General features: G+C 36.3%; 2 protein-coding genes across 3 annotated transcripts in view; both read left to right on the forward strand.

The window, feature by feature from the left end:
* Positions 1 to 190: 190 nt before the first annotated feature.
* On the forward strand, positions 191 to 15,229 carry LOC112055010 (signal recognition particle receptor subunit alpha homolog). The gene is made up of 11 exons (XM_052886307.1): positions 191 to 414; positions 583 to 835; positions 1,853 to 1,969; positions 2,659 to 2,791; positions 3,776 to 3,935; positions 4,351 to 4,480; positions 5,811 to 5,953; positions 6,620 to 6,775; positions 7,901 to 8,087; positions 9,509 to 9,645; positions 10,624 to 15,229. The coding sequence occupies exons 1-11, from the start codon at positions 298 to 300 to the stop codon at positions 10,915 to 10,917; spliced, it is 1,827 nt and encodes a 608-aa protein (XP_052742267.1). The 5' UTR covers positions 191 to 297; the 3' UTR covers positions 10,918 to 15,229.
* An 876-nt stretch (positions 15,230 to 16,105) lies between these two features.
* LOC112057155 (uncharacterized) overlaps positions 16,106 to 25,546 on the forward strand; it is a 228,179-nt gene continuing 218,738 nt past the window's right edge. Inside the window, exons 1-4 of one of the 2 annotated variants that reach the window (XR_008251567.1) lie at positions 16,106 to 16,362; positions 17,067 to 17,228; positions 17,940 to 18,069; positions 19,156 to 19,955. Coding sequence is in view for 1 of the 2 variants with exons in the window: in XM_024097644.2 (XP_023953412.1) it covers positions 16,240 to 16,362; positions 17,067 to 17,228; positions 17,940 to 18,069; positions 19,156 to 19,466 (726 nt within the window). In the remaining variant the exon portion in view is untranslated. Of the gene's footprint in view, positions 16,363 to 17,066; positions 17,229 to 17,939; positions 18,070 to 19,155; positions 20,511 to 25,546 lie in introns of those variants that run through there. The other variant, XM_024097644.2, reaches the window with a different exon arrangement.

Here is a 25,546-nt window from a genome sequence, read left to right on the forward strand (position 1 = left end):
TTCTTACGGCTTTAAAATTTTTATACTGTATCAATGATAAGAAGATTTTATTCATTAATAACTAGTGTTTTAACAAATTAATAAATATTAATTAGGAATTATCCAGTGTTTTTGACATGTATTTAAATGTTATTTGTGTAAATTGTAATGTTTGTGACGTTGACGTTTTCCTTCTTGCTATCGTGAGTTGTCAATTATCTGCCAAAAACACGACATTGCACTTCGTAGCAAAACGTAGATTTAGTAGCAGCTGTCTTAAAATTGTGTTGTAAATCAATTTAAAAGTAATTTCACAAAATGCTGGACCTATTTAGCATCTTTAGTAAAGGTGGTATCGTATTGTGGTGCTTTCAGAGTACAAGTGAAATATTTAACCCTTCAGTAAACGCTTTGATACGAAATGTTATCTTACAAGTAAGTTCATTACCATTCAGAAGCCTTTCTTACGTTATAATCGCATTACTAGAGATTACGTTTCCGTCCTAATTAATTATTAGTCGTTTTAATCAAATTAAATCGGAAATTTCGTTTAATTTAAAGGAGTATTTAACTTCAGTAATCAGTGTTAAATTATTTTTCCAGGAACGTTCTGGCAACAATACCTTCAGTCATAAAGCGTTAAATCTTCAGTATAAGCTCGACAATGAGTTTGAACTGGTTTTTGTAGTTGCGTATCAACGCATACTACAGTTGTCGTATGTGGACAAATTCCTAAATGATGTACACCTGGAGTTTAGAGACAAATACAAGAATGAATTGCAAGGCGGCAGGTATATCATGGACTTTGACTTCAAGACTTCCTTTGACAATGTGCTCAAACAGTGTGAGCAATGGGGTAAGTACTCCATCAATAAAATTGTAGAGAAGTTTTTAAATAACTAAGATGAACATAAAATTGTCTATAACTAACAAAAGTAACAGCTGTTATGTGTCCAAGTCCCATTCTATAAGGAGAGCCTTGCCCTAAGGTGGCCATTTAAAGTAGGCTGATAATCAATGATATTAAATACTGGTTGATGTGTTACTAGCGTATGAAAAATAAAGTGCTCAAAAGAGGAAATTTATAGTCAACTCAATGTTAGTTGTGGTCAACAACAAACATTATTTACAAATAATACCCAAAAATCGTCTACAATGTCAAGTTGTGTGTTCAGGAAATGTAAATACTTTGTACACATGAACGTATAATGGAATTCAAGACAATATTGTGCATGTGTGCACTCAGTGTTGTAACCTATTATTCGGATCACTTTTTGTGGTGATTTTGTAGGGACTTAACCTATCTATAGTATAAAATTATCATTGCTGATAATGATATCCTGTATCTACCATAACTACAAGTATGCAAATGCCAAACGGTATCATACTTGCAATTTTAGTATGGCAATGTGTTGTAAGATTTAGATTCTAGGTATTTTTCTCATAGCTGTATTTAAAGGAACTTCTGGTAATTGTTTGTATGTGTTTTTATGTATGTAGACATTATGTTAATTTTTTGTCTATAACTGAGTCATTTATGCAACCAACAACAACAAATACATATTAATAATTGAATTAAAATAAATTTAAACTAAGAATCAACAGTATATTAAATTTAAATTTATAATTAATACAATACTTGTAAGAAATACATGCTGTTTAATTGTTCACCCATGGGCAAGGTACTCAATATGCTGATGCTATTATCTCATGGCAAGGCTTATCCTTTGGTCCAAATATGTTAATTGCACAGTAGATTTAGGAAATAACATGTACTATAAAAATATATTTCTAGTGACACACAGACTATAATTTACTTTTGTTTTGTACAAATAATAATATTATTCACATAACTTTTGCTTGTATATTTCAGCAAAGTCACAAGCTAAACTTCCAAAGCAAATGCGTACTTTCGAAGACTCACAGAAGTCAAAAAAGACTGTTGCATCTATGATAGAGCGTAAGGGGGATGAGAAGAATAAAAAAACTGGTAATTAATTTTATTTATTTAATTGATTAATTAAATGATTAAATGATGAATTAATTTTAGAAAACAGCACTTAAAAAGTTTGGAAGTGTAAAATTTGTATTGAAATCTTAGCATGCCATAACTTTTGCTTGGAATTAATTAAATATTGATTACAAATATATATAAAAAAACAAAATTAACCCCTTCAAAGAAAAAAAAGAACAAGGAATGTCCAAATTACTTAGCATAAAATACTATGACCAAGTTTTTCCTAAAGTTTTTTAAGCTTTTTGAGATATTACTTATTTCTTTATTTATTCCCATTTCTGTTAGTTTGGGTCATAAACAAAAAAGCGTTTTTGACGCCATCTGTTTACTCTGTCTCAAAATAATGATTGGACATCAGTAATAAAGAAATTATGCTATTACAATAAATGTTCATAATTGTAACATTCCTTGTTCTTTTCTTGTACCCTTCAACAACAACATTATTATTGTTTTTCTTTTTTATTCTTTAAAAGTTAGCCCTTGACTAACTTGTTATGAGGAGGATGAAAATTCACACCCCTTTTGGTTTCTACATGACATCGTACCAGAATACAAAATTTATTTATCTCTTTGCCAGTTATTAAAAAATATTAAACTTTACCGTATACTATTAAACAAAAAATGTACATAGCAAAGTAATTATAATTTTGTCATATTTTCAGTAAAAATAGTAGAAACAAAAGTAGTGCCTAATGGTAAAGTTGAAGAGTCACCTGAGGCCGACGATGATGTCATTGCTGCTAACAGAGCCAAGATGGCGCAGAAACTGGCTGCTAAGAATAAAAAGGAGATAAAGTAAGTATAATTGCCTTAATAATTCCATGTATTGTTTGTTTGTTTTGGTAAGGTGCTTTGAGTCCTTATTACCTTATTAAGAGTGAGAGAATAGGGAGTGCACCTGCAAAATCAATAAGGTCTAAGTTAATACCATGTTTACATAAAATATGTTTACTTTTCTTTAGTTGTTGTATTTATCTCCAGCAATCTGTCATCAGACTATAAGCAGAGGCATTGTCGGATATGCCATCTTTAGCATCAAATCGCTTGTGGCGTTGTCAACTGTACTGTCAGGCAATTGGCATGATTTTTTTTTTTCTGAGTGGATAAGTGCTGTAGGCTTTTAAAGGGAGCGCAGTATCATAGCCTGATGTGGGCGAAGAAGCAGAAGAGAAGGCGAGAACGACTCTTTCTGGGCGTCTCTTCTAACTTGGACCTTTTGCTTAGCTTAGTGGGCTATTTGGGAACAGATGTTCTGGTCTGAGTGTATCAGTTCTGACGCGCCCGAATGACGTTCAAAATCGGATACCTACCGTCTTCGCCGGCGGAGGCACTGTGTACCTTGTGTTTGTGTTACCTGGGAAGCGTTGTCGGTCATTATGACGTCGTTAGGATCGTAAAGGACGTTTTTCGGACGTTTAAATCTACAACCAGCATTTGGGGTGTAGTTGCAAGCCTCCATCACAAGTTGTTTGGGGTGGGTTGTGGCTTCTTCAAAATAAGTTTTCGAGAGCTGTTTCATATATTGGGCTATGGTAGGGAGATCTTTATGCGAGTCGTTATTGCATACAAACAACTGAGCGCCCGTGGCCTTATTTTCATGGATCTTAGCCATTCTGAATACCAAGAATATGCTTACTAAATCTTGTATATCCATTAACTATCATTTATGTACATTAAGTTGTCAATCCTTACTTTGCCAACTTTTAAAGCTTCATAATTAAGTGCCTCGACTCAACACAGGCTATAAAAGAGCAAAATCAAAACTCGTCAAAATTTCAGGAAATCACCAAAGAGCCCCAAGCCCTCGTCCACGGAGCGCGTGAAGAAGCCCCGCGTGTGGGAGCTGGGCGGCGGCTCGCGGGACCTGCCCTCGCTGGAGTACACCACGGACAAGGACGCCGCGCGAGGCGACGAAGTGCAGCCGTCGGAATACAAAGAGGTAAGAAAAGAAAGATTATTTATTAAAAACTAAAAGTTACAGACAGTATAGGGTACTATACCTGTGGTATATTGTGATACCCTAATGTAAGCATGCTTTTCCGTGATCCTTAAAAAGATAGGGAGTACAGTTTAGCACATGCTGTGCACTTTATAAAAGCATGATCTCAGACTAATTATCGTAAGGATCTGCCTCGCTAGACTTACTTTTCTGTCAAAGTACGAATATATGATCAATGATCTAATGCGTATGTAAAAACTGTCTGAAAGCATTATGATTTTTTTTTGATTACTTAATCTCTTGTATTGTAAGACATTTACATAATATCTTAAGTGCACCTCACAAATCCCACATTGTCGACATCTTGTAATCTAGTAATGTAATTGCAATGTTTCTAAAATAATTAATATTTTAGCTGCTGGGGACGATGACAGGTGCCATCCGCGACCTAGAAGTAGAGTCAGATGACAGCAGCAGTGAAGAAGAAGAGGAGGAGCAGCAAGCTAGCCCTAAGAAGAGCGGTGGCATGTTCAGCATCTTCAAAGGTCAGTAGATGCTACCGAGTGTGAACATGGAGCTACTAGGTAAGGTGAGACTAGAGACAGACCTGTTAAAACTACACCATTTAGGGGTTATTTTTTTAGGCTATGGGTTGGTTTCAGGGAGACTTTTGGACAATAATGCACCTGTGAGTAATGACATAGGTACCATAGGTACTAAGGACTTATCTCTGGATTGAGCTTAGTAGACACCCCTTATATTTAAATAAAAAAATTATATTTATATAATAAATTTTATAAACTTATTTTGTTTTATAAAAACCCTGACAATAATAGGCTACTTGCCTCTTTTGTAAACAGTGTTTATACTGAATTATGGAAGTATTATAAGCTATATTTTATTTTGTCCCGTCAATAATAACCAGTAAATAATTTAATATAAATGAAAAAATATCTACGTAAATTTTTTGCCGCCGAAACAGCACATAAGCAAGTGACGTCATTCATAAAAGCGTGATTGGCGTTTGCAGTGATTTGATTTTATCACGTCACCACAAGCGCCAATCACAAACCGATGCCTTGTAGGCAATGACGTTACAGTTCATGGTTGCGTTTGCGGTGACATGATAAAAATACAATTTTGTTTTATAAAAATATTATAATTACGAGATTATTTTCACAAATAAAAATGTGAATTGAGTTTCTAGGCATCTAAACTGCTTCTATGCAAAGAATCTTCTTAGTTTTGTACAGCAGGCGAGTAGCCTATTGTTTTTGATGTAGTAATTAGTAACTCGGAAGCTTAGAGTTTTTCTGCGTAATCAATTCAGCAATGAGCAGATCCGCAGAGAAACCAAAGTCACTCACATAGCTCAGCGAGTCGCGAAGCTGAAGTGGCAATGGGCAGGCCACATAGTTTGAAGAGTCGATGGATGTTGAGGCCTCAAGGTGCTGGAATGGCGACCCCGCACCCGAAAACGCAGTGTTGGTTGACCTCTAACTAGGTAAACCGAGGTCACCAAGCAAGCCCTGGATGTTAGCTAGAGACCATTGTCCAAGAAGCCTATGTCCAGTAGTGGACGTCCATCGGCTGTTAACGACGATAAAGGACGATGAACTAGGAAGCGCGGTGTTAATCGACCCCCCACAAGAGGGACTGACGACATTGAGCGAGTCGTCGTGATGTTTGGAAGTCACTACAGAAGACCCATCTCCTGCAGTGACGATAATGATGATTTTATGTCATTTGTTGTGTTTTTTTAATGATTACCTTTACCTTATTCTTCCGAAAACTTAAGCAACCTTTTCTGGCAACAAACAATTCAACTTACTGGCAACTTTCTTGCTAGTGTCTATATACCATATGTGCACTTAGGTCTGGTGGGGTCCAAGGCGTTGTCGGAGGAGTCCATGCGCCCCGTGCTGGACAAGCTGCGCGACCACTTGATCTCCAAGAACGTGGCCGCCGACATCGCCAACAAGTTGTGCGACTCGGTCGCTGTCAAACTAGAGGGAAAGGTTTGTTGTTCTTTTATCTGTTTTATTAAACTCCAGCAGACCATTACAAATGGTAGTACACTAAGGTATCGGAATTGTATGGGTATCTAGACATGAAAACAATAAAAGAAGAGATTAAAAATCGCATTAATATCCATGAAACCAAAGTTGCTACTGCCCTCAGTGTCTCAATGGATGTTCGAAGGCTAAAGCGTGAATACATATGGGATTTCCTAAAAAATTCAAATCAGAAGTCTATTCAAAACTTATTTTATCCACATCTGATCTGTGTTAAATCAACAGCCTCTTCTAACTTTTTCACTCTATTCTGTTTTTGGTAGTTCTGAGCCATTACGATATTGTGTACTCAAGATCATTTTCTTAATCGTCTTCCTTTCTTTCTTTTAGAGGATTAACGTGGTGTACATTCCGGTAGAACTTTAGTCCACTTTTTTGAGCTTTCCCTTAACCCTTCAACTTCCTTGGCTCTTGACTTTTTATAATCTGTGCATGGCAATATGAATGGCTCATTTCTTGACGGAATTACAGACCATTTATTGGCGACCCGCTCATGGGCTCCTGGTAGTTGACAGATTAATATGTGACCCATCCAACATCATATCAATTATCATATTTTGTTTAATTTTACTATATCCAGCTCGCTTTAAAACTGATTCCTTTCCCTAGGTGCTGGGCACATTCGACAGCGTGGCGCGCACGGTGAAGGCGACGCTGACGGAGGCGCTGGTGCAGATCCTGTCGCCCAAGCGCCGCGTGGACATCCTGCGCGACTGCCTGCACGCCAAGCAGCAGGCCAAGCCCTACGTCATGGCGTTCTGCGGGGTGAGGCTCTATCTGTAACGTACGAGTAGCTAGGTAACCAAAGGCCCTGCTGTAAATAAAAAAAATGGGGCTTCAACTGGTTAGTTTAACAAGTAAACATATTCATCAGCTTCTTGTCGTTTTCGAAAATTCCAAGTTTAGTTCAATCGCGATTTTCTGGTAAGAATTTTCTGGTTAGAATGCCCCCTGAGCTTGAGGGCCCCAGAGCATTGCACCGCCTAGCTCTTGGGTAGCTAGGCCATTGATTTGTGTTGTCAAATCATGTCTGGGTGGCGGTGGTGTCACTAGTGGCGTGTACAAATTTTTTGTCTAGGGTAGACACTATACGTACAAGAAGCATAAAACAAAAACTCGTCTCCAATCCAAGGCCCGTAGCCATGTGAAGCATTTTTAGCGATGAAGTTAGCATTTTTAGAAAAAGGATCGACGTGCATATGGCACTTTCTAAAAACGCTAACTAACAAAATGTAGGGGAATTAAATTCACTGTCGACATGTGACGTGATCAACTTGTCGGTTGGATCTGTCAATCAAGCGTTAGCGTTTGTAGAAAGTGAATCGATGTGCCACATGGCTACAGGCCCATTTTTGCATATATGAAGTGCACGTCACTGGGTGTCACACCTCTATGCCTCAGAGAGCGCGTTAAGACAACTCACACACTAAACGGCCACAAACACGGCAAGTTGTTGGCCGTGGTCGCAAAGGGCTTAGGTTGGGCTGCGGTTAGATTTTCGGCCATGACCACGATCTGTAGTGAAGCGTTAATCAATCTCTAACTGCTCGCGTGTCACTCCCTTGTTGAACGATGAAAGAGCCGTGTCAGTTCAAATAGCTAAGACGTTGAAAGGGCTATGAGATTGCTCGTGTTGACACTAGTTGGGCTTTCGCATTTGCCTTCTCAGAACTAGTGGCCTTACTAGTGGCCTCGGCCAGACCGATCAGATCAGCCAGTTGGCCAGTGCGGATAAGTGAAATGTTCATATGGCTTGTTTAGTTAACCTGGTTGTTGATTCCACTCATCGTGGTCATGACCGTCTAGTGCTAGAGTTACCTAATAATTGGTGTGAGTCATTATCGTTAAATGATTATTTCATTAATTATAAATGAAATGTGCCCGTTACAGGTGAACGGCGTGGGCAAGTCGACGAACCTGGCGAAGATCTGCTTCTGGCTGAGCGAGAACAAGCTTTCGGTGCTGATCGCGGCGTGCGACACGTTCCGTGCGGGCGCCGTGGAGCAGCTGCGCACGCACGTGCGGCGCCTGGACGCCATGCACCCCGGCATGGTGCACCTCTACGAGAAGGGCTACGGTGAGTGAGTGAGCGGAACGAGCTGTCGGTGCTGATCGCGGCGTGCGACATGTTCCGTGCGGGCGCCGTGGAGCAGCTGCGCACGCACGTGCGGCGCCTGGACGCCATGCACCCCGGCATGGTGCACCTCTACGAGAAGGGCTACGGTGAGTGAGTGAGCAGAACGAGCTGTCGGTGCTGATCGCGCCGTGCGACACGTTCCGTGTTCCTCAGAGGCGGATTCACCAGTAGGCTGAGTAGGCTAGGCCATTTTAGAGGGCGGAATATTTGGTTCAAAAGTAAATCCACCCCTGGTGCCACTTACACTTACTTACTTACGATTTGAAAGTGATCAGTAGGTAGAAAATATTATAATGTTATTTTTGGTTTTTAGTTTTGTGGTAACGTCTATGTTTTGAAGTCGGTTGTAATTTTAGTAAAAAAAAAGAAAACATTTTAAATATGACCGTCAACAAACCTTAGGCTATGACCTGACTATCGCATGCATTTGCATTATATTTTCTCACTTTCAACTGTGTGGTTAACAATACAAAAATGGACATAATATTGTCCTTCATCATCATCATCATATCAGCCGATGGACGTCCACTGCAGGACATAGGCCTTTTGTAGGAACTTCCAAACATCACGATACTGAGCCACCTGCATCCAGCGAATCCCTGCGACTCGCTTGATGTCGTCAGACCACCTGGTGAGGGGTCGACCAACACTGCGCTTACTAGTTACTGCGGGGTCGCCATTCCAGCACTCTGTGACCCCAACGTCCATCGGCTCTTCGAACTGTATACTGTACTGTGAACTGTGTACTGATATTGTCCTTATAATAAATAAAATAGCCTTTTATTTTGAACAGCTTTTGGTTACATGAGTGTTGTGTTTGATTTGATTGATTATACTATGTCCCGCTGTTCAAAGTGTCTTCTAACATAGGCCTCCTCCAGCTGCTTCCACTGCACCCTGTCAGCCGCAACTCTGGTCCAGCGTGGCCCCAGGGTTAGGCGGATGTCGTCCTCCCACCTTCTTATTGGACGTCCACGTTGTCTGGTACTGTCTCTTGGGTACCAGAGTGTCACCTGCTTGCTCCATTTATCAGTCGTGCAGCGCAACATGTGTCCCGTCCAACGCCATTTCAAGAGGTCGATTCTAATGAGAACATCAGCGAGCTTTGTCATATGTTTTATCTCACTTGAGGTGATCCTGTCCGTTAGTCTTATACCCAACATACTTCTTTCCATTGCCCTCTGACACCCAGCTATCCTTTCTCTATGTTTTTGTGTCAGGGACTCAGTTTCGCTTCCGTATGTTATACAAGGGAGTATAGACGTATTGAAGGTTCTCCTCTTAATGGACATATTTATTTCTTTGCTTTTCATTATATATTGTCCTTACTGTGAACTAAATGACTTTGCCCCGGTGGTCAGGCAAGGACGCGGCGGGCATCGCGATGGAGGCGATCAAGTACGCGGCGGATGCCAACATCGACGTGGTGCTCATCGACACGGCCGGCCGCATGCAGGACAACGAGCCGCTCATGCGCGCGCTCGCCAAACTCATCAAGGTGACCAACAACAACAACAACACCAATACTAACAACAACAACAACAACACCAATACCAACAACAACACTACTTCAACAACAAAAAAAAAATATTGTTAATATACAATATGTATTATATGGTATATGTATCGTATTGTATATTATATATGTTAATATTTCTTAGTATTTTGTTACATATTGAACTATTTTCTGTTTAATGCGTTATTTTCTTTTATATATTACTTCTGTACACCCTAGCCTAGATCTTTTTAATTTTTATTATTAGTTTCTTCGTTAGGTTGCCTGGAACAGATCGCTTTTTAGCGATAAGGCCGCCTATTGTGCATTTTCTTGCTTTCCATTATTTTTCTGTATCGGATGTTTCTGTATGGTGTACAATAAAGCATATTTTCATTTCATTTCAACAAAAGTACAATAACAACACCAACGATAACACTACTACAACAACAAAACGACTATAACAACAACGACGCCGCCAACAACAAAACTACAATAACAACAACTACAACGACATCAACAACAACTGCAGTGTCATCATCATGATTGACATTGTCTACCCGACATAGGCCTCTTATGAAGACTTTAAAATCATCCCGATTTAGAGCCACCTGAATATAGTGATAAAGTTGCCTTTTCGTATCCAAATGGAACATTTCTTAAGGAATATTATACAAATTATTATTTATTGATTGACATAGACATAGACATTTTTTTTTATTTGAGCCTCAATAGCTTAACGGTAAGAACGGTCGGACTCATCACCTAGGGGAGGTGGTTCGATCTCCTCCCCGTTGGACTATTGTCGTACCCACCCCTACTACAGTTTTTCCCGACTAATTGGAGGGGAATGAGAATATTGGCCATATTGTAAACATATGGCTAATTAATTTAAATTTAAAATAAAATTAATTCTTTTTAAAAAGAAAAAAAAACTTGTAAAGAAAAAAAAGAAAACCATCACGTATGTTTTGACTCCAGGTCAACGAGCCAGACCTGGTCCTGTTCGTGGGCGAGGCGCTGGTCGGCAACGAGGCGGTGGACCAGCTGGTCAAGTTCAATCAAGCGTTGGCCGACCACAGCTCTACCTCCAACCCTCACGTCATCGACGGCATCGTGCTCACCAAGTTCGACACCATCGACGACAAAGTGGGCGCCGCGATCTCTATGACGTACATAACTGGACAGCCCATAGTGTTCGTTGGTACGGGACAGACATACACCGATCTGAAAGCCTTGAATGCAAACGCCGTCGTTCACGCTTTGATGAAGTAATTTCAAAATGCATATATTACTTGATTTTATTTGATAAATAGTTACATTTTTAAACACCGTCGACGACAATATGGGCACCGCCGTCTCTATGACGGGACAGATAGTGTTTTTGTTTGTAATTCGATTTCAAATTGGTCATTGCATATATTACTTGTTTTTTTATTTAACAAAAAGCACTAGTATACAGGGAGATTTTTTTTTTGTTGTATGCAAATTTTTACATTTTGTACATAAACAAAATTGATTGGACATGTATTTTTATTTCTTTTTATTTACTCACTAATATCGAAGTTATTATTTAATTTTACTTTTAAACAGATTGTTACTGTATGAAACCCCGATAACAACAAAAGAAATCGTCCCTGTATATAGACTATGAAATTGTGATTTTTATTATCTGTACACATACTACAATTAATTAAATAGAAGGTATCGTGCTCACCAAGTTCGACACCATCGACGACAAAGTGGGCGCCGCGATCTCTATGACGTACATAACTGGACAGCCCATAGTGTTCGTTGAAACGGGACAAACACAAACATACACTAAAAGCCCTGAACGCAAAGCTGTTTGTTCTTTGATTAAGTAATTTGATTTCAAAATGCATATATTACTTGTTTATATTTAATAAAAAGCATATAATTTAATACAAGGAATAAAAAAAAGAAATTTTGAATTTTTTGAATTTTGGTACGGGACAAACCTACACCGATCTAAAAGCCTTGAATGCAAACGCTGTCGTTCATGCTTTGATGAAGTAATTTGATTTCAAAGTGCATATATTACTTGTTTTTATTTAATAAAAAGCATATAATTTAATAGAAGGATTAAAAAAAATTGATTTTGAATTTTTTTGAATTTTGGAACGGGTCAAACCTCATTTGATGTCAAAATGCATATAATATTTGTTTTTATTTGATAAACAACGCTATATAGGGAGATTTTTTTGTTGTTTGCAAATTTTTACATTTTGTACATACTCGAAATTGATTGCACATGTATTTTTAATTTTATTTTTATATACTCAAACATGGAAATTATCATTTAGTTTAGTTAACAAAATGAATTTTCCTGTATATAGAAATTGTGATTTTTAATATATGCACACATGCTAAACTTAAGTTAATAGAAGGTTTACATCAACGATGACATACATAACTGGACAGCCTAGCCTAGACATAGTTTTCGTTGTAACGGTACAAACACAAACATACACTAAAGACTTGAACGTATTTTGTATTTACAAAACAGAGGTCCTGGGTTCGATCCCCGGCTGGGCAGATTGAGATTTTCTTAAAAAATCTCAATCTACCCAGGTCTGGCTGGTGGGAGGCTTCGGCCGTGGCTAGTTACCACCCTATCGGCAAAGGCGTACCGCCAAGCGATTTAGTGTTCCGGTACGATGCCGTGTAGAAACCGAAAGGGGTGTAGATTTTCATCCTCCTCCTACCAAGTTGCTCGCTTCCATCTTATACTGCATCATCACTTACCATCAGGTGAGATTGTAGTCAAGGGCTAACTTGTAAAGAATTGAAAAAAAAAACGCAAACTGATCGATGACAAATTCGGTGTAGCTATTATCTATAATGTATATTTAATTTGACAAACTACTAAAATCTTTTGACAAAAACTGCTCAACAAATTACATAGCAAAGCACATATAAAAAGTTTATTCAAAGCAAGTTTTAATCAGTTTGAATATAAATACTTAAGTGTTTTTCAGTTAGCATGGGTATCGTGACAGTTGCCTGAATGACGTTCATAATACAGTTTAAAGAGTGAAACGAACTGTCACCCGCTCCATCCTACATGAAACCAACTGTAAACTCGTGATCTTGTTTCACTTCGAATGATTTATGAAACAGTTTATCAAAATTATAAATTCTAATGGAACTGGGAATCAAACCCACGGCTGTCGGTCACAAAAAAGGTGTTCTCAGCAAGTTTTCTCAATTTTTATCTTGGTTATGTTAAATATTTTTAATGGCCATATATTTTCAGATATTCATAAATACAATTATATATCTTTCTCTTATAAATATACTATTATTCAAAATGTACACAAAACAAAACTTGTCACACATAACTTTAGTATTTTTTAGATACTTAATATATTTCTTATTTTTACATTCATGACACATTCAATGTGAATGTTTCATTTGTATAGACTTGTCTTCACATAAATAATTATAGTACCAACATTCTAACTAGATTAAGTAAATTTATAAACTTAGAGGCACAATTATCCGCCCACTTAAATATACTCGTGTCATATAAAAGTGGGCGGATAATTGTGCCTCTGAGTATATGTTATAGAAGAATAATGATGTTATTTTGATATATATTTTTTTTTCTCTATTGTTTTGGTGTTATGGTAAACTAATAAATGAATTATTTTTGAGTAATTATAATAAGTACCTATACTCAAATATTAGTGAATATCTTGTCTTTTATTTTATTTTATGTGTTCGCAATTAATTGTTCTGATATTTTTTTCAATAGTAATATAGAAAATTTGCAGATAAATTGTGTTATGTCTAAACTTTAATTCTCTTTTGTCTATATAACTTGAAAAATATGCCTTAGTATTAGGTCATAATTCTTTCTTCTTTATAATTTCTTCGATTTTTGAGTTAAAAATCTTGCACATTTTAAGGCGAACTATCACAGTAAACTAACTACCTATGTACATACTTATGTATTTATTACATGTTTCTTACTAAATACACTTCATAGTGAGTACATTTGTTTCAAAACTAATGTATTCACTCCTGTATATATAAAATTTATGGTAAATGTGATTTCTTATTGATATTTTAGACAATATTCTTCTCTTCAACTTAATATACCTAATTGCTGAGTAATTTCTGATCTTCTGCAAAAAAGGTAATGTTCCATTAAATTAAAGGACCCAAATGAATAGCAAAAATATACAATATAGCGAATTGCGTAGAATTAATTTTACAGTGCCTTGCCCATGATATCGAAATCATATTAAGAGGATAGTTATTTAGCTATATTGTATAAATGTTAATCTGTCTTATATTAAGGCCAATACTAATCTTTTAACTGTTCAATTTATAACACCAAATTATAAAAGAAGTGTATGCCTTTGAAGGAGAATAAATGAAAATTAATGAAATTAAATGCTTAAATATGTATATAATAATAATAAACATGTATTTAATAATACTTATTAATACCAACTTTGCCAAATAATTCATTAAATCCGACAGTTTCCTCGGTGGTTAGTATTCGCCTTAATAAGACCATTTATTGCAATCTGACGAAATAATATTATTATAATATTGTTAGCAAAATTAGACTTAGGAAAATTAAATTGATTTGCAAATTTTTCTAAAGTCAATTTCATTTACAATGAAATAAAATAAAAATAAATGAAGGTTGAATTTTGTGATTTTTATTAAATTTTATCATTCCTGTGTAATTTAAAATATATTTTTGTTTTTATTTGGATTAAGTATATACGGTAAAAACTTTTTTATTTATTAATTTAGGAATGTTTTTTTAACGACTCCGATTTGAATGAAATGCGTTTCGGTGTCCAAGATAATAGGAATGATTTTGTTTAAAAAAAAACTTAAGGCCACAACAAATCGTCTAACTTATGCGTCTAAGCACTCGATCTACATTAATTAACTTCAATAGCAACAACAGTTTAGTTGTATCGCTTGGCAAGTTCGTTCGTAACACTACCAATGGTCCGCGCGGGCCAGGTGGCGTGTACGTGTATGCACCTCACTTCCCCGCACGCACGATTTCACACCCGCGCGGCGTCTTTAGCCCGAATTAAAATCTGAATTTTTAGTCAGTAGTTGCAGCTAAACTATAGTAGTATATGGCATCCGTGGCGCAGTAGTATGCGCGGTGGATTTACAAACGGAGGTCCTGGGTTCGATCCCCGGCTAGGACAATTGAGATTTTCTTAATTGGTCCAGGTCTGGCTGGTGGGAGGCTTCAGCCGTGGCTAGTTACCACCCTAACGTCAAAGTGATTTAGAAATCCAAAGGGGTGTGGATTTTCATCCTCCCTATCAAATTAGACTGCATCATCACTTACCATCAAGTGAGATTGTACGTGAAAGGAGTTGCGTGCGTCCGCTAGTTGTTTCATTGGACGTAAGTTGAACTAGTTGTGGCCTACCCTTAATTCTGATTATCTTTTTGTTTTTAAAATAAGTAATTAAAGAAAATATGTTATTGAGACAGTTTTTGTAATTTTATCCAATTTCATATTATAGCCATGGCGTTGTACCTGGTCAATTTAATAATATACTGACTACAATTACTACATTGGTTTTTATTTCGTTATCTAGAAGTTAAATCTGTAGTGGAGCATGTTTTTTTAAAGAATATTTGCCATATCTTTTAAATATGATTAATATTCCCATTTCCCTCCAATTAGTCGGGAAAGACTGTATTAGAAGTGGGTACGACAATAGACCAACGGGGCGGGGATTGAACCACCACCCCTTGGTGATGAGTCCGACCGCCCTTACTGTTGAGCTATTGAAGCTCTAATTTACCAACAGAATAAAATCATTGAAGCTCCAATTTTCATCATTATAAGTAAGTCTACTTTAACGGTACACGGCCTTCGTCGTAATACGTATGTAGGAAATGGGATCATCATCATCATATAAGCCGATGGACGTCCACTGCAGGACATAGGCCTTTTGTAGGGACTTCCAAACATCACGATACTGAGCCACCTGCATCCAGCGAATGCCTTCGACTCGCTTGATGTCGTCAGTCCACCTGGAGGCGGGTCGACCTCTGCTTTCTAGTGCGGGACCGATCCCAAGGTGCTGAAACCTTAGATAACTTGAACCTGCTGCCATATGCGTGAAAGAATGAGAAGCCAGACAGAGGGGCGCCGTAACGCGTTACGTTACGAAACGGTTTACCCGGTATAAGAAGGTTTTAAGCGGTATAAGAAATTATCACATCATAAACTGACTGACAGTACGTACGATTAACTGAGCAATTCGACATGGTCAGTTAAAACTGCACGGCCTTGAACCTTGAACCTTGTAATCAGAAGCCACTTAAACTAACCACTGGACTAACGAGACAGAGATAGAACCTACATTTTAAAATTCCGCACAATTATGTAAACCAATTAAAATTACTATCGCTCGGCGGATAACGACTGGACAATGTCATTATTACGTGCGCCTAACAAAACAATTAACCCTTATTAGAACTTCCTAATTTACTAGTTGGGTGAAATAGTTTTACAGTTTATTTTCGGACATTTCGCGCGAATTACGACTGGGGAAGGTAGTGAGTTTGGGAGATATGGACAAGGCATACAAATACGCCAAGTCGGCGATAGTTAACTTCAAATTGGACACATGCTGCTGTTTTGCGCCTATTCGGATAGGTTTGCTGGTCATTGGATATTTTAACATATTTATAGCTGTAAGTAACCGATTTATAATATTTTCTTCATAAACATATAAAAACGCATTACCTAGTGTACCTTTACTATGTTCTAAGATGTTACGTGAAATTCCGTCGTTGTGTAAAAAAGAGATCTGCTATTAAATATTTAAAATATTGTTTATTACCTAATTCATTAGGTATTTGTTTAAGCCTAAAATTATTTTTGGCTTTAGTTTTGTCTGTTGGTATTTAATGTTGACCGGAAACTTTGAGCTGAAACTACTGAATGAATCTAAATGAAACTTGGCACGATTTGAGATTTTCTAGTTGCAAAAATTAAATCAGAAAGGCATGAAACAGGGGTTTATTTGTATGTAAAGTAAGTCCTTTATTTTTTCAAGTTACACTTTAAAAAAATGGCATGTGTACTACAAATAACATATACTTACAATAAATGTCATTCAAGAATTTTCAAAATTCTATCCATAAATGATTAAAAATGGGTTGAAGTTTTTAATCATTTATGGATTAGAATTGATAGATGATAGAAAATAAAAACATGAACGATTTATATTAAATAAATCGTTCATGTTTTGAGTTATAGTTATCTAAATTAGTGGTCTATTAATTATCTAAAATAAAGGGAATGAAATAGGGGTTGAAAGTTTACATTTATTTCCACGCGGACGAAGTCGCGGGCGTCCCCTAGTGTTTAACATAAGTTTTCTGTTATTTTGTAGTTACTCTCCCTGATCGGGACAGCAGATGGCGGCATCACGCCGCCGCTCATGGAAGTGCAGGACACGCTGCTAGAGGAGGAGGAGGTGTCCACCACCGCCGGCGTCGTGGCCTACGCGTGCGAGCTCGGCTTCAGCATTGTCCTGCTGTGCGCTCTGTACAGAGTTAGTACATACAGCCTCAATAGCTCAACGGTCGGACTTATCACCGTGGGGTGGTGGTTCGATCCTCGTCCCGTTGGTCTATCCGTACTGCTAATACAGTCTTTCCAGTGGCGTAGCGTGCCTTGGAACAAAATTAGTTGGGTTAAAACCAAATAAATGGTTAAAAGGTTTCACAAAACAAAAATGCTCGCTTCAAATAAATATAAAAATAATTAAAATGTAGGATGTTTTCAACTTTTGGGCACACTCAGGAAAAAAAGATTGCTTTTTTGTCTTTGGTCATTCCTGAAGTGAAACTTATTTATATGTTTTTTTTAGGGGAGCACCAGAGTCAGTATTTCAGTGAGATTGTGGATTACATTTTACAAATTTTTGCTTTTACAAGTAATCCCCCTATAGTCCCCCCAATAGTCCGGGGAGCCCGTATAATTGATACGGCTGATACGGCGATGGCTACGCCCCTAAGTCTTTCCCGTCTAGTTGGAAAGGAATGGGAATGTTAGTCATATTTAGAAGACATGGTAAATATTATTAAAAAAAATACATCACACCTCATTCCACAGTAAATACAAGAAATACCCTCGCGTTTGTGTATAAGTATACACTGTCTGAATAGTTACTAAGCTAAAGTTGGTAAACGGGTTTCTATGCCTCATTCCTTCTATCACTCTGTTATGCTGATTTTCCTCTTATTGAATAATTTTCCCATAGAACGACACCGTGTTACTGCGCGTGTACATATACTTCCTCATGGTGACGATCGTGACGTCAGTGCTCATGTACTCCATGGTCATCGCGAAGGTCGCCGTGGTCACCAGGATCCTCATTATAGGAAATATTGGTAAATACTTTTTTCACTCACCCATTTTCCAGTAGTTGACGGCCTCCGTGGCGCAGTGGACTTACCAGATGGAGGTCCTGGGTTCGATCCCCGACTGAAGGTTTTCTAAATTGGTCCAGGTTTGGCTGATGAGGACCGTGGCTAGCGTTCCGGTACGGTGTCGTATAGAAACCGAAAGGGGTCCAACTCCTAACAAGTTAGCCCGCTTCCATCTTAGATTGCATCATCACTTAGCATAAGGTGAGATTGTAGTCTTAGCCCTTGACTACAATCTCACCTGAATTGTAAAGAAATAAAAAAAGATCTATTTTTTAATTTCCCCATTTTGTGAGTGTACCTATATGTAATAGCATAACGCCATCCTCTCGCTTACCGTAATGTGTGCAACGCGCTTTATGGATATACATGGTTTTACGTATATTATTTACTAGCGGACGCTCGCGTGAGTAGTGATAGCCTAGAGAGTCGTTATAGCATAGTGGATATGACCTCTGCCTTCGATTCGGAAGGTGCAGGTTCAAATCCGGTCCGGGCCATGACCTCCCAACTTTTCAGTTAAGTATATGTATTTTAAGAAATTATCTCTTGTCTCAAACGTAAAAATCATATGAAGGAAACCTGCATATCTGAGGATTTTCTTAATTCTCTACGTGTGTGAACTCTGCCAATCCGCATTGGGCCAGCGTGGTGGACTATTAGCCTCTGATTCTAAGAGTAGACTCGTGCTCAACAGTGAGCCAAATATGGGTTGTTAATGATGATGATGAATGATCCTTGTCCGCGTTAAACTCTATGTAAACTTTCAACCGATCTCAATCTCGTTAACATTTTTCTTATCTATACTAATATTATAAAGCTGAAGAGTTTGTTTGTTCGTTTGCTTGAACGCGCTAATCTCAGGAATCAGAATACAGTAATTATTAATCTAAGTCTCAGAAATTACTGATCCGATTTGAAAAATTCTTTAAGTGTTAAATCGCCCATTTATCGAGGAAGGCTATAGAATATTTATTATCCCCGTATTCCTACGGGAACGGGAACCACGCGGTGTCATCTAGTTGATAAATAAATATCCTTTCTTTATAGTATTCAACGGCTACGTGATAATACTAGTAAGGAGTGCCATAGTTGAAATTAAAGAGAGACTGAATTTAGAGAAAAATGGCCACGTAGTGCTCTACTCTGTGGCCGCAGTTTCCCATGACGTCGATAGAAATGTCATAGAAATGGAGCCCATAGCAGAAAACGCCCACGACGAACCAAAAATAGAGGAAATTGTCGAAGAGGTCAAGAATGATGAAAATGGCGAAGAAACAAAAACTACTGCAGAGGCAGAGAAACCCGCGAAATTAGAAACCGTCAATGAAAATCTTAAGGAAGAACAGCCTGTACATTAGACATGTTACTAATATAATTAAATTTTTAAAAAATTAATCATTAATAGACTCCGCGCCACGAATTGACAGCGCCTTACACGACATTACGACCACAGACCACAAATGAAGCAGACCTCTGACTCAGAACAAAGCTTTGTGCTGGTTAGAAATTTTGTATGTGTGTATAAAAATGTCATTCATAAAATTCTCGGACCTCTCTTTTACACTTGGGAAAAAATTAAATGTGGGGGGAAAGTCCTATCTCTTTCTAATTCAACACATGCATATAAATCGTAGTAAAATTAGGGATGTGCAAAAATCGTAATTAGAGAAATTAGTGCTGAACACACACACTTGTTGAAGATTTTTTAATGTACCGATTTTAGAAATTTCCGGTTTTCTCTTACACTACTAGTGCACCTAAATTTATATTTACTTGTTAGATTTTAAGGAAAAGAAAAGCCTTTAATATATTTAAATCTATTTATTTTGTTATTGTCTGTTAATTGTGTAGTGACTCTACCACCGGTTCAGAAGGCAGATTCTACTAAGAGCCGGCAAGAAACTCAGTGGTTGCTATTTAAAAAAAAACATTATTTACAATTGTAATTATCATTCACAATCCCCAAAATTACAAATATTGTGTACATACAAATTTTAGGCTGGTGGAAAATCACTTACATATTGTTTTTCTATAACATTATGAGGATTCAATAAACAAATAAATTTGAGACAGAACAGTGTAACAGAATCAACATAATATTCTTAGTTCTTTACTATTTTTTTTTTTTACTTGACTTTGTAAATTATTAATTATAAAACAATCATTTTAACTTAAGTATAATAGGCAACCTTTTTATAATGTGTCTCTGTAAATATTATTTATCATCACTAAAAACATATGAGGGTATATATTTCTAATGCCGGATCAGAGACCATTATAATAAAAATAAGTAAGTGTAAGTAAGGTTACCTAAAAACCTAATTAAAATTATGTAATTTATTGTCATACAAAACAAAGATTGTGAGTTTTGCAAAATTATAGTTTTAAAAACAATAAAAACACAAAGCACGTACAATACTGTGAAATCCCACATTGTTTCAGTATTAAACATTTTTTTCACAAATTTAGCAATTTTTTTACAATATACATTAGAATGTAATACAAAGAGCAAGATTTCTAATTAAAAGTACAAAAAGGACAGGATATCACAGGAGGCACAGATTTGTTAGGACTTATACTTAATTATATGTATATTACTAGCAGACTTGACCATGGTTTTACCGGAATAGTAGTTTTGATTATAATGGGTGCTTGGCAGTATTTCCTATAACTCTGGGGTTACTCTTTAACGAAAATTAATACATAATAATAAATTTATATAATGACGTACATAATACATTAATACATATTTATAATTATGACGTAGCCAAGTTTTACGTATTTTAATGTTTGAAAACATAAAAAGATTTTATTTATTAGTTAAAAAAAATATTAGTTATGCAGTTCGGTTCCTTTATGTGGACTCGTCGACACCTTGAAGTTATGGGAAATACTCCCGAGCACCCTGTATATGTTACAGATGTAGCTTTCCAGTAAAGAGTGGATTTCTAAAATCAGTAGTGTAAGTTTTTGAGTTAACTCTTAACAAAAAAAAATCTATAATAATAGTCTAACAAAAAATAAATGTAATAATAGAATACACATACCTAATAACTTACTCTTACAAAAGTAATAGAAAATTAAGAAAGAAAGAATTCAAAATGGAAATTTGAAAGACTGATAAATAGCATGAAAAATAATCTTTAATTTAAATTCCAAGTTAAGAAAATATGAATATAAACATACGGTATGAAAAAATTACTGACTTTGGTGGTGTGTAGATCTATAGCTAGCATCTTAACTTACTTTATTTTTAAGCATATCTTCCATTTCCTTTCTTTTCTTTCTAGTATCTACATTGTGCATCTTCCTATTAAAATTAATACACCATTGTCTGACTTGCATTCTAATGACAAACAACCAAAAAGCTTTAAAAAATCCAATTTATGCTTGTCACAAGATAAGAAAGAAGTATCGAGCCGATTTTTAAATACGTGAATTAAATCTGTGTAAATGTAAACGTTACAAATTTTTGGCAATATTTCTTCAATTAAATAAATACATTGTCATACAAGACTCAAAAGACGGATGATAAAAAATTCTGGTACTTGCATTATATTCTCTGGATTCAATTAAAGAGTGAAATGGTTCATTTACATCAGACAATAGTGCATTTTTACAACTTTGGCAGTCTGCACTATCTAGTTTTGAAAATAAATATCTGCAAATTGCACCTGCAAAAACACAGCTTGAGTTTGAAAAACGTTTTCGGAAGGAATACAAGTATCTATGAAATCTAAATTTTGATGTTGAGATGTGTAATCAATACATTGAATATCTATTTTTGGTCTATTAATTAAACTCCTGAGAGAACCGAGCATTTTATGTTTATCGCGAGAACAATTTGCATATATAGAACTATCAGATGTCATATCATTAATTAACAATGTCTTAAATGACGAAATAAAATTATGACAATCTGGGTGTGTATTAGAGCCACCATGACCTCTGATTTGTGAAAAAAATTCCAGGGGATCCTGGTTTAATTGCTGAAGACTCAAGAAGTTAACGCCTGAAATGTTTTTAAAATCTTTACGGTTTTTATATCGTGACAAAAGTTACGTAATGGAATTGGCCTCATTTTTCTTGAGCCTGTAGCATCAAATTTCATTGATTGTAGTTTTTTCACTGCTTCATTCCAAAACTGAAAGTGATCTGATTCTAAAGATAAAGCATTACGTAAACTGGTACTTTTATGACCACCACACCATTAAGGCTATCAAACAAATTGTTCATGAATAATATTATTTCAGCAGTGAAAAAGCCATTATCAATGTTAATAGGTGGGACACTATAATTATGGTCCATTCTAAATCGTTCGCATGTCTTCAAATGCATCGATAGAGATGTAGACTGTGTTGCTGAATACTTCTGCATGGTTGACCTGTAATGTAAAATGAAATTTGGTTAAAAATTGAATTTAACACTGTACAATAGTATGAATAACATAATAGTAATTGTCTCGTTGGTCCAGTGCTTAGCCCGTGCGGATCACGAGGTACTAGGTTCAAGTTCTGCCTCATTGCCAAACCAAAATATTGGAATTACCTAAATGGCCAACATTAATAAAATCTTTTTAATAAAACGACTTCAAAATAACAAAAAAAAACTTAAAAGCGAAAAATAACATAGTATGTGCTACCTTCAGATTACTTTGAAGGCGGTGGCAAGTGAGTGACATAATAATCAAAGCCGTTTCTTTTAAATCCTAAAACTTGATTCATATGATTTAATCGGCTTAAGTTACTGAATTACTGTGTTGGTACTGCCTTCAAAATGATAACGTAAATGCTAATTTATATGGAATTGAAACAGTGCAGTAGTACCTATAGATGGCGCTGTTTCAATTCCTCATAAATTCGCATTTACGCTAACGCGACCGTCACAGTATCAAACTGCCACTAGTCCCTCTGAAGGTAGCACATACGATGTTATTTTTCCCTTTTTATTTTTAGTCGGTTAAAGTTTTTTGTTACAAAGATTTTATTTTTCTGTCTTTAGTGTGTCCTAGCATAGTGAACGAAAGCGCCACAGTACGGGAAAATTCGTTATTTTCATTTCAACACAAAATTACTGAACCGATTGTCATAAAAATTTAATGGAAACAATCTGGAACTATAATCTTTTAACACAAAAAGAATTTTTAAAATTGGTTAAGAAAAAACAAGTGTCGAATTGAGAACCTCCTCCTTTTTTTTAAGTTGCTTAAAAAGTCGTTAATTTGCATTTTTTTGTTCAAATAATACTTTTATATTGAATCTTCGGTAAAATAATACATAAGGTTATACATTTTTAAATATATATTCATCACGCGAAGACGCGTGATTCGTGTTTTTAACGTATTGCCACATTACTATTAGTAAAAAATAAACTTTAATAAAGTATTTTTCACTACTCTTGCTCAAAAACACTGTCACATTACCACTCCACAGCGGGGCTAAACAAGCATATTAGCCTCTAGAGGCTAAAGTAATTTTGTTTTTTTAATTCTTGTCTGTTACGAGTACTAGCTAAGTACTAGCCTACTATAAAACGGAGGAGGTTTTATTCGAAAATAGAATCATTATAGGTAAGGCCCCGATTGTTTTGAAAAATAAATAAAAAACTTTAAATTGGATTAAAATGCACCGTTTTTGTCTGTGGAATGCGTTTATTTTTTTATTTCATTTTTATTGAGTTGCGAATATAGCGAGATTTGAAGACATGGGACATCCTTTACGGTGTAATACCTTTGCCTTTTTCTCATGTGAAAAAAATAAAATTAAAAAGCGGGAATTTATAAAACAATTGGCGTGAATAATACACACTTGATTTTTTACAGAAATTCATTGTAAATTTGTGACCGTAACTTACATATTTTTCAACAATAATTGTTATTGTTGTTTTCATCTAGTGAGAATGGTAATCTTAATTTGGAGATGGATGAAATCTTCAATCTGTTACCATCAAAGTCGAAACGCATTTACTTAAATACTTTCCTACGATACCTACGAATACACAACAAGGATACACAACATGGAGAAAACAACGAATGGATTCACTTACGAAAGGAGTTTTTTAAACTATTATCTCCCACGTTTACTCATTATTCATCTTCACAGTAGTCGGAAATTATGTTACCGGGTAAAAGCATTGTCCTTAATATCCAAAATTGTAGACTTTGTACATTTAATTTTCAATTAAAATAAATCATTGAACATGTACTACTACTACATGTAAACTATTTTATTTTCTCGCAATTGTAGTGAAAAGCAGAGTGTAACACATGGGGCTAAACCCATTATAAACTCGGTTTCTATTTAGGCGGCCCTCGCCTTACGTCTCGGGCCCTAAAAATACCTCGTATATAATGGGTCTCTTTAGCCCCTTGTATAACAATCTACTATTTTAGAAGACTAGCGGATGGCCGCGACTTCGTCCGCCCTTAAACCTCTTCTTACGAAAACGGGAGTAGCTTCTCCCGTTTTCCCTACATACGTTTACCCTTTACTACTTTGCTCCTATTGATCGTAGTGTGATGAAAAGTATACTATATCCAGGAGTATGAAGAATAATTGTACCAAGTTTCGTTAAAATCCGTTGAGCAGTTTTTGTTCCTATAACGAACATACACACAGACAGACAGACCGACATTTGATGTTTTATTGTGACCAGAATGCGTTGTGAGCTATTTTTCCGCTCCGGTCCCGCTTTTGCTTTGAGCTATTCGGTGCGCGGCCGGATTTTGCGCTTTTTATGTGCTTGGGTATAATGCGGCGGCCACGGTCGGAGGCCCTACCACAAACCCCCGGCCGAAGGCCGGGTTATAATTAGGCGCGTGGGCCAAGGCAGCGCGTTTTATGTGCTTGGGTGAAATGCCTAGCCAAATCAAAAATCAAAATCTACTTTACTATAAGAAAGTTCTGCGTAGTTTTACTTTACAATTAATGGGTATACACTCAATCATCCCCTGTTTTCCTAACCATAGAGTTGGATTTTTTTCCAAATTTATCATCATCGTCATCATCATATCAGCCGATGGACGTCCACTGTAGGACATAGGCCTTTTGTAGGGACTTCCAAACATCACAATCCTGAGCAGTCCGTTTTGATAATTTTGTTTTGTTAGAAAGGAAATATAATGAAAAAAAATATATTTCGAATTAGGTCCCATATAAATTTCAAATACGAAAAAAAATCTAACCCTAATTGAATGTATACCTACCCATTAATTGTAAAGTAAACCCACGAATAACTTTTTATATTATAGTCAGATTTTAATAATTTTTCTTTTATAAGATATGACTTCAAAATTAGTCTCATATTAGTTTAAAAAAAAGTTACTACCCTAAGGGTGAGAAAATAGGGGTGATATATTCATCATTAGCCGACGTCTCGCAGGTTCACCCGCGTAATTCTCTTTTCCGTGGGAATATGAAGCCGTAAAACTAACAAATAA

This window comes from Bicyclus anynana, chromosome 16, assembly GCF_947172395.1.
Source record: "Bicyclus anynana chromosome 16, ilBicAnyn1.1, whole genome shotgun sequence".
Taxonomy (NCBI): domain Eukaryota; kingdom Metazoa; phylum Arthropoda; class Insecta; order Lepidoptera; family Nymphalidae; genus Bicyclus; species Bicyclus anynana.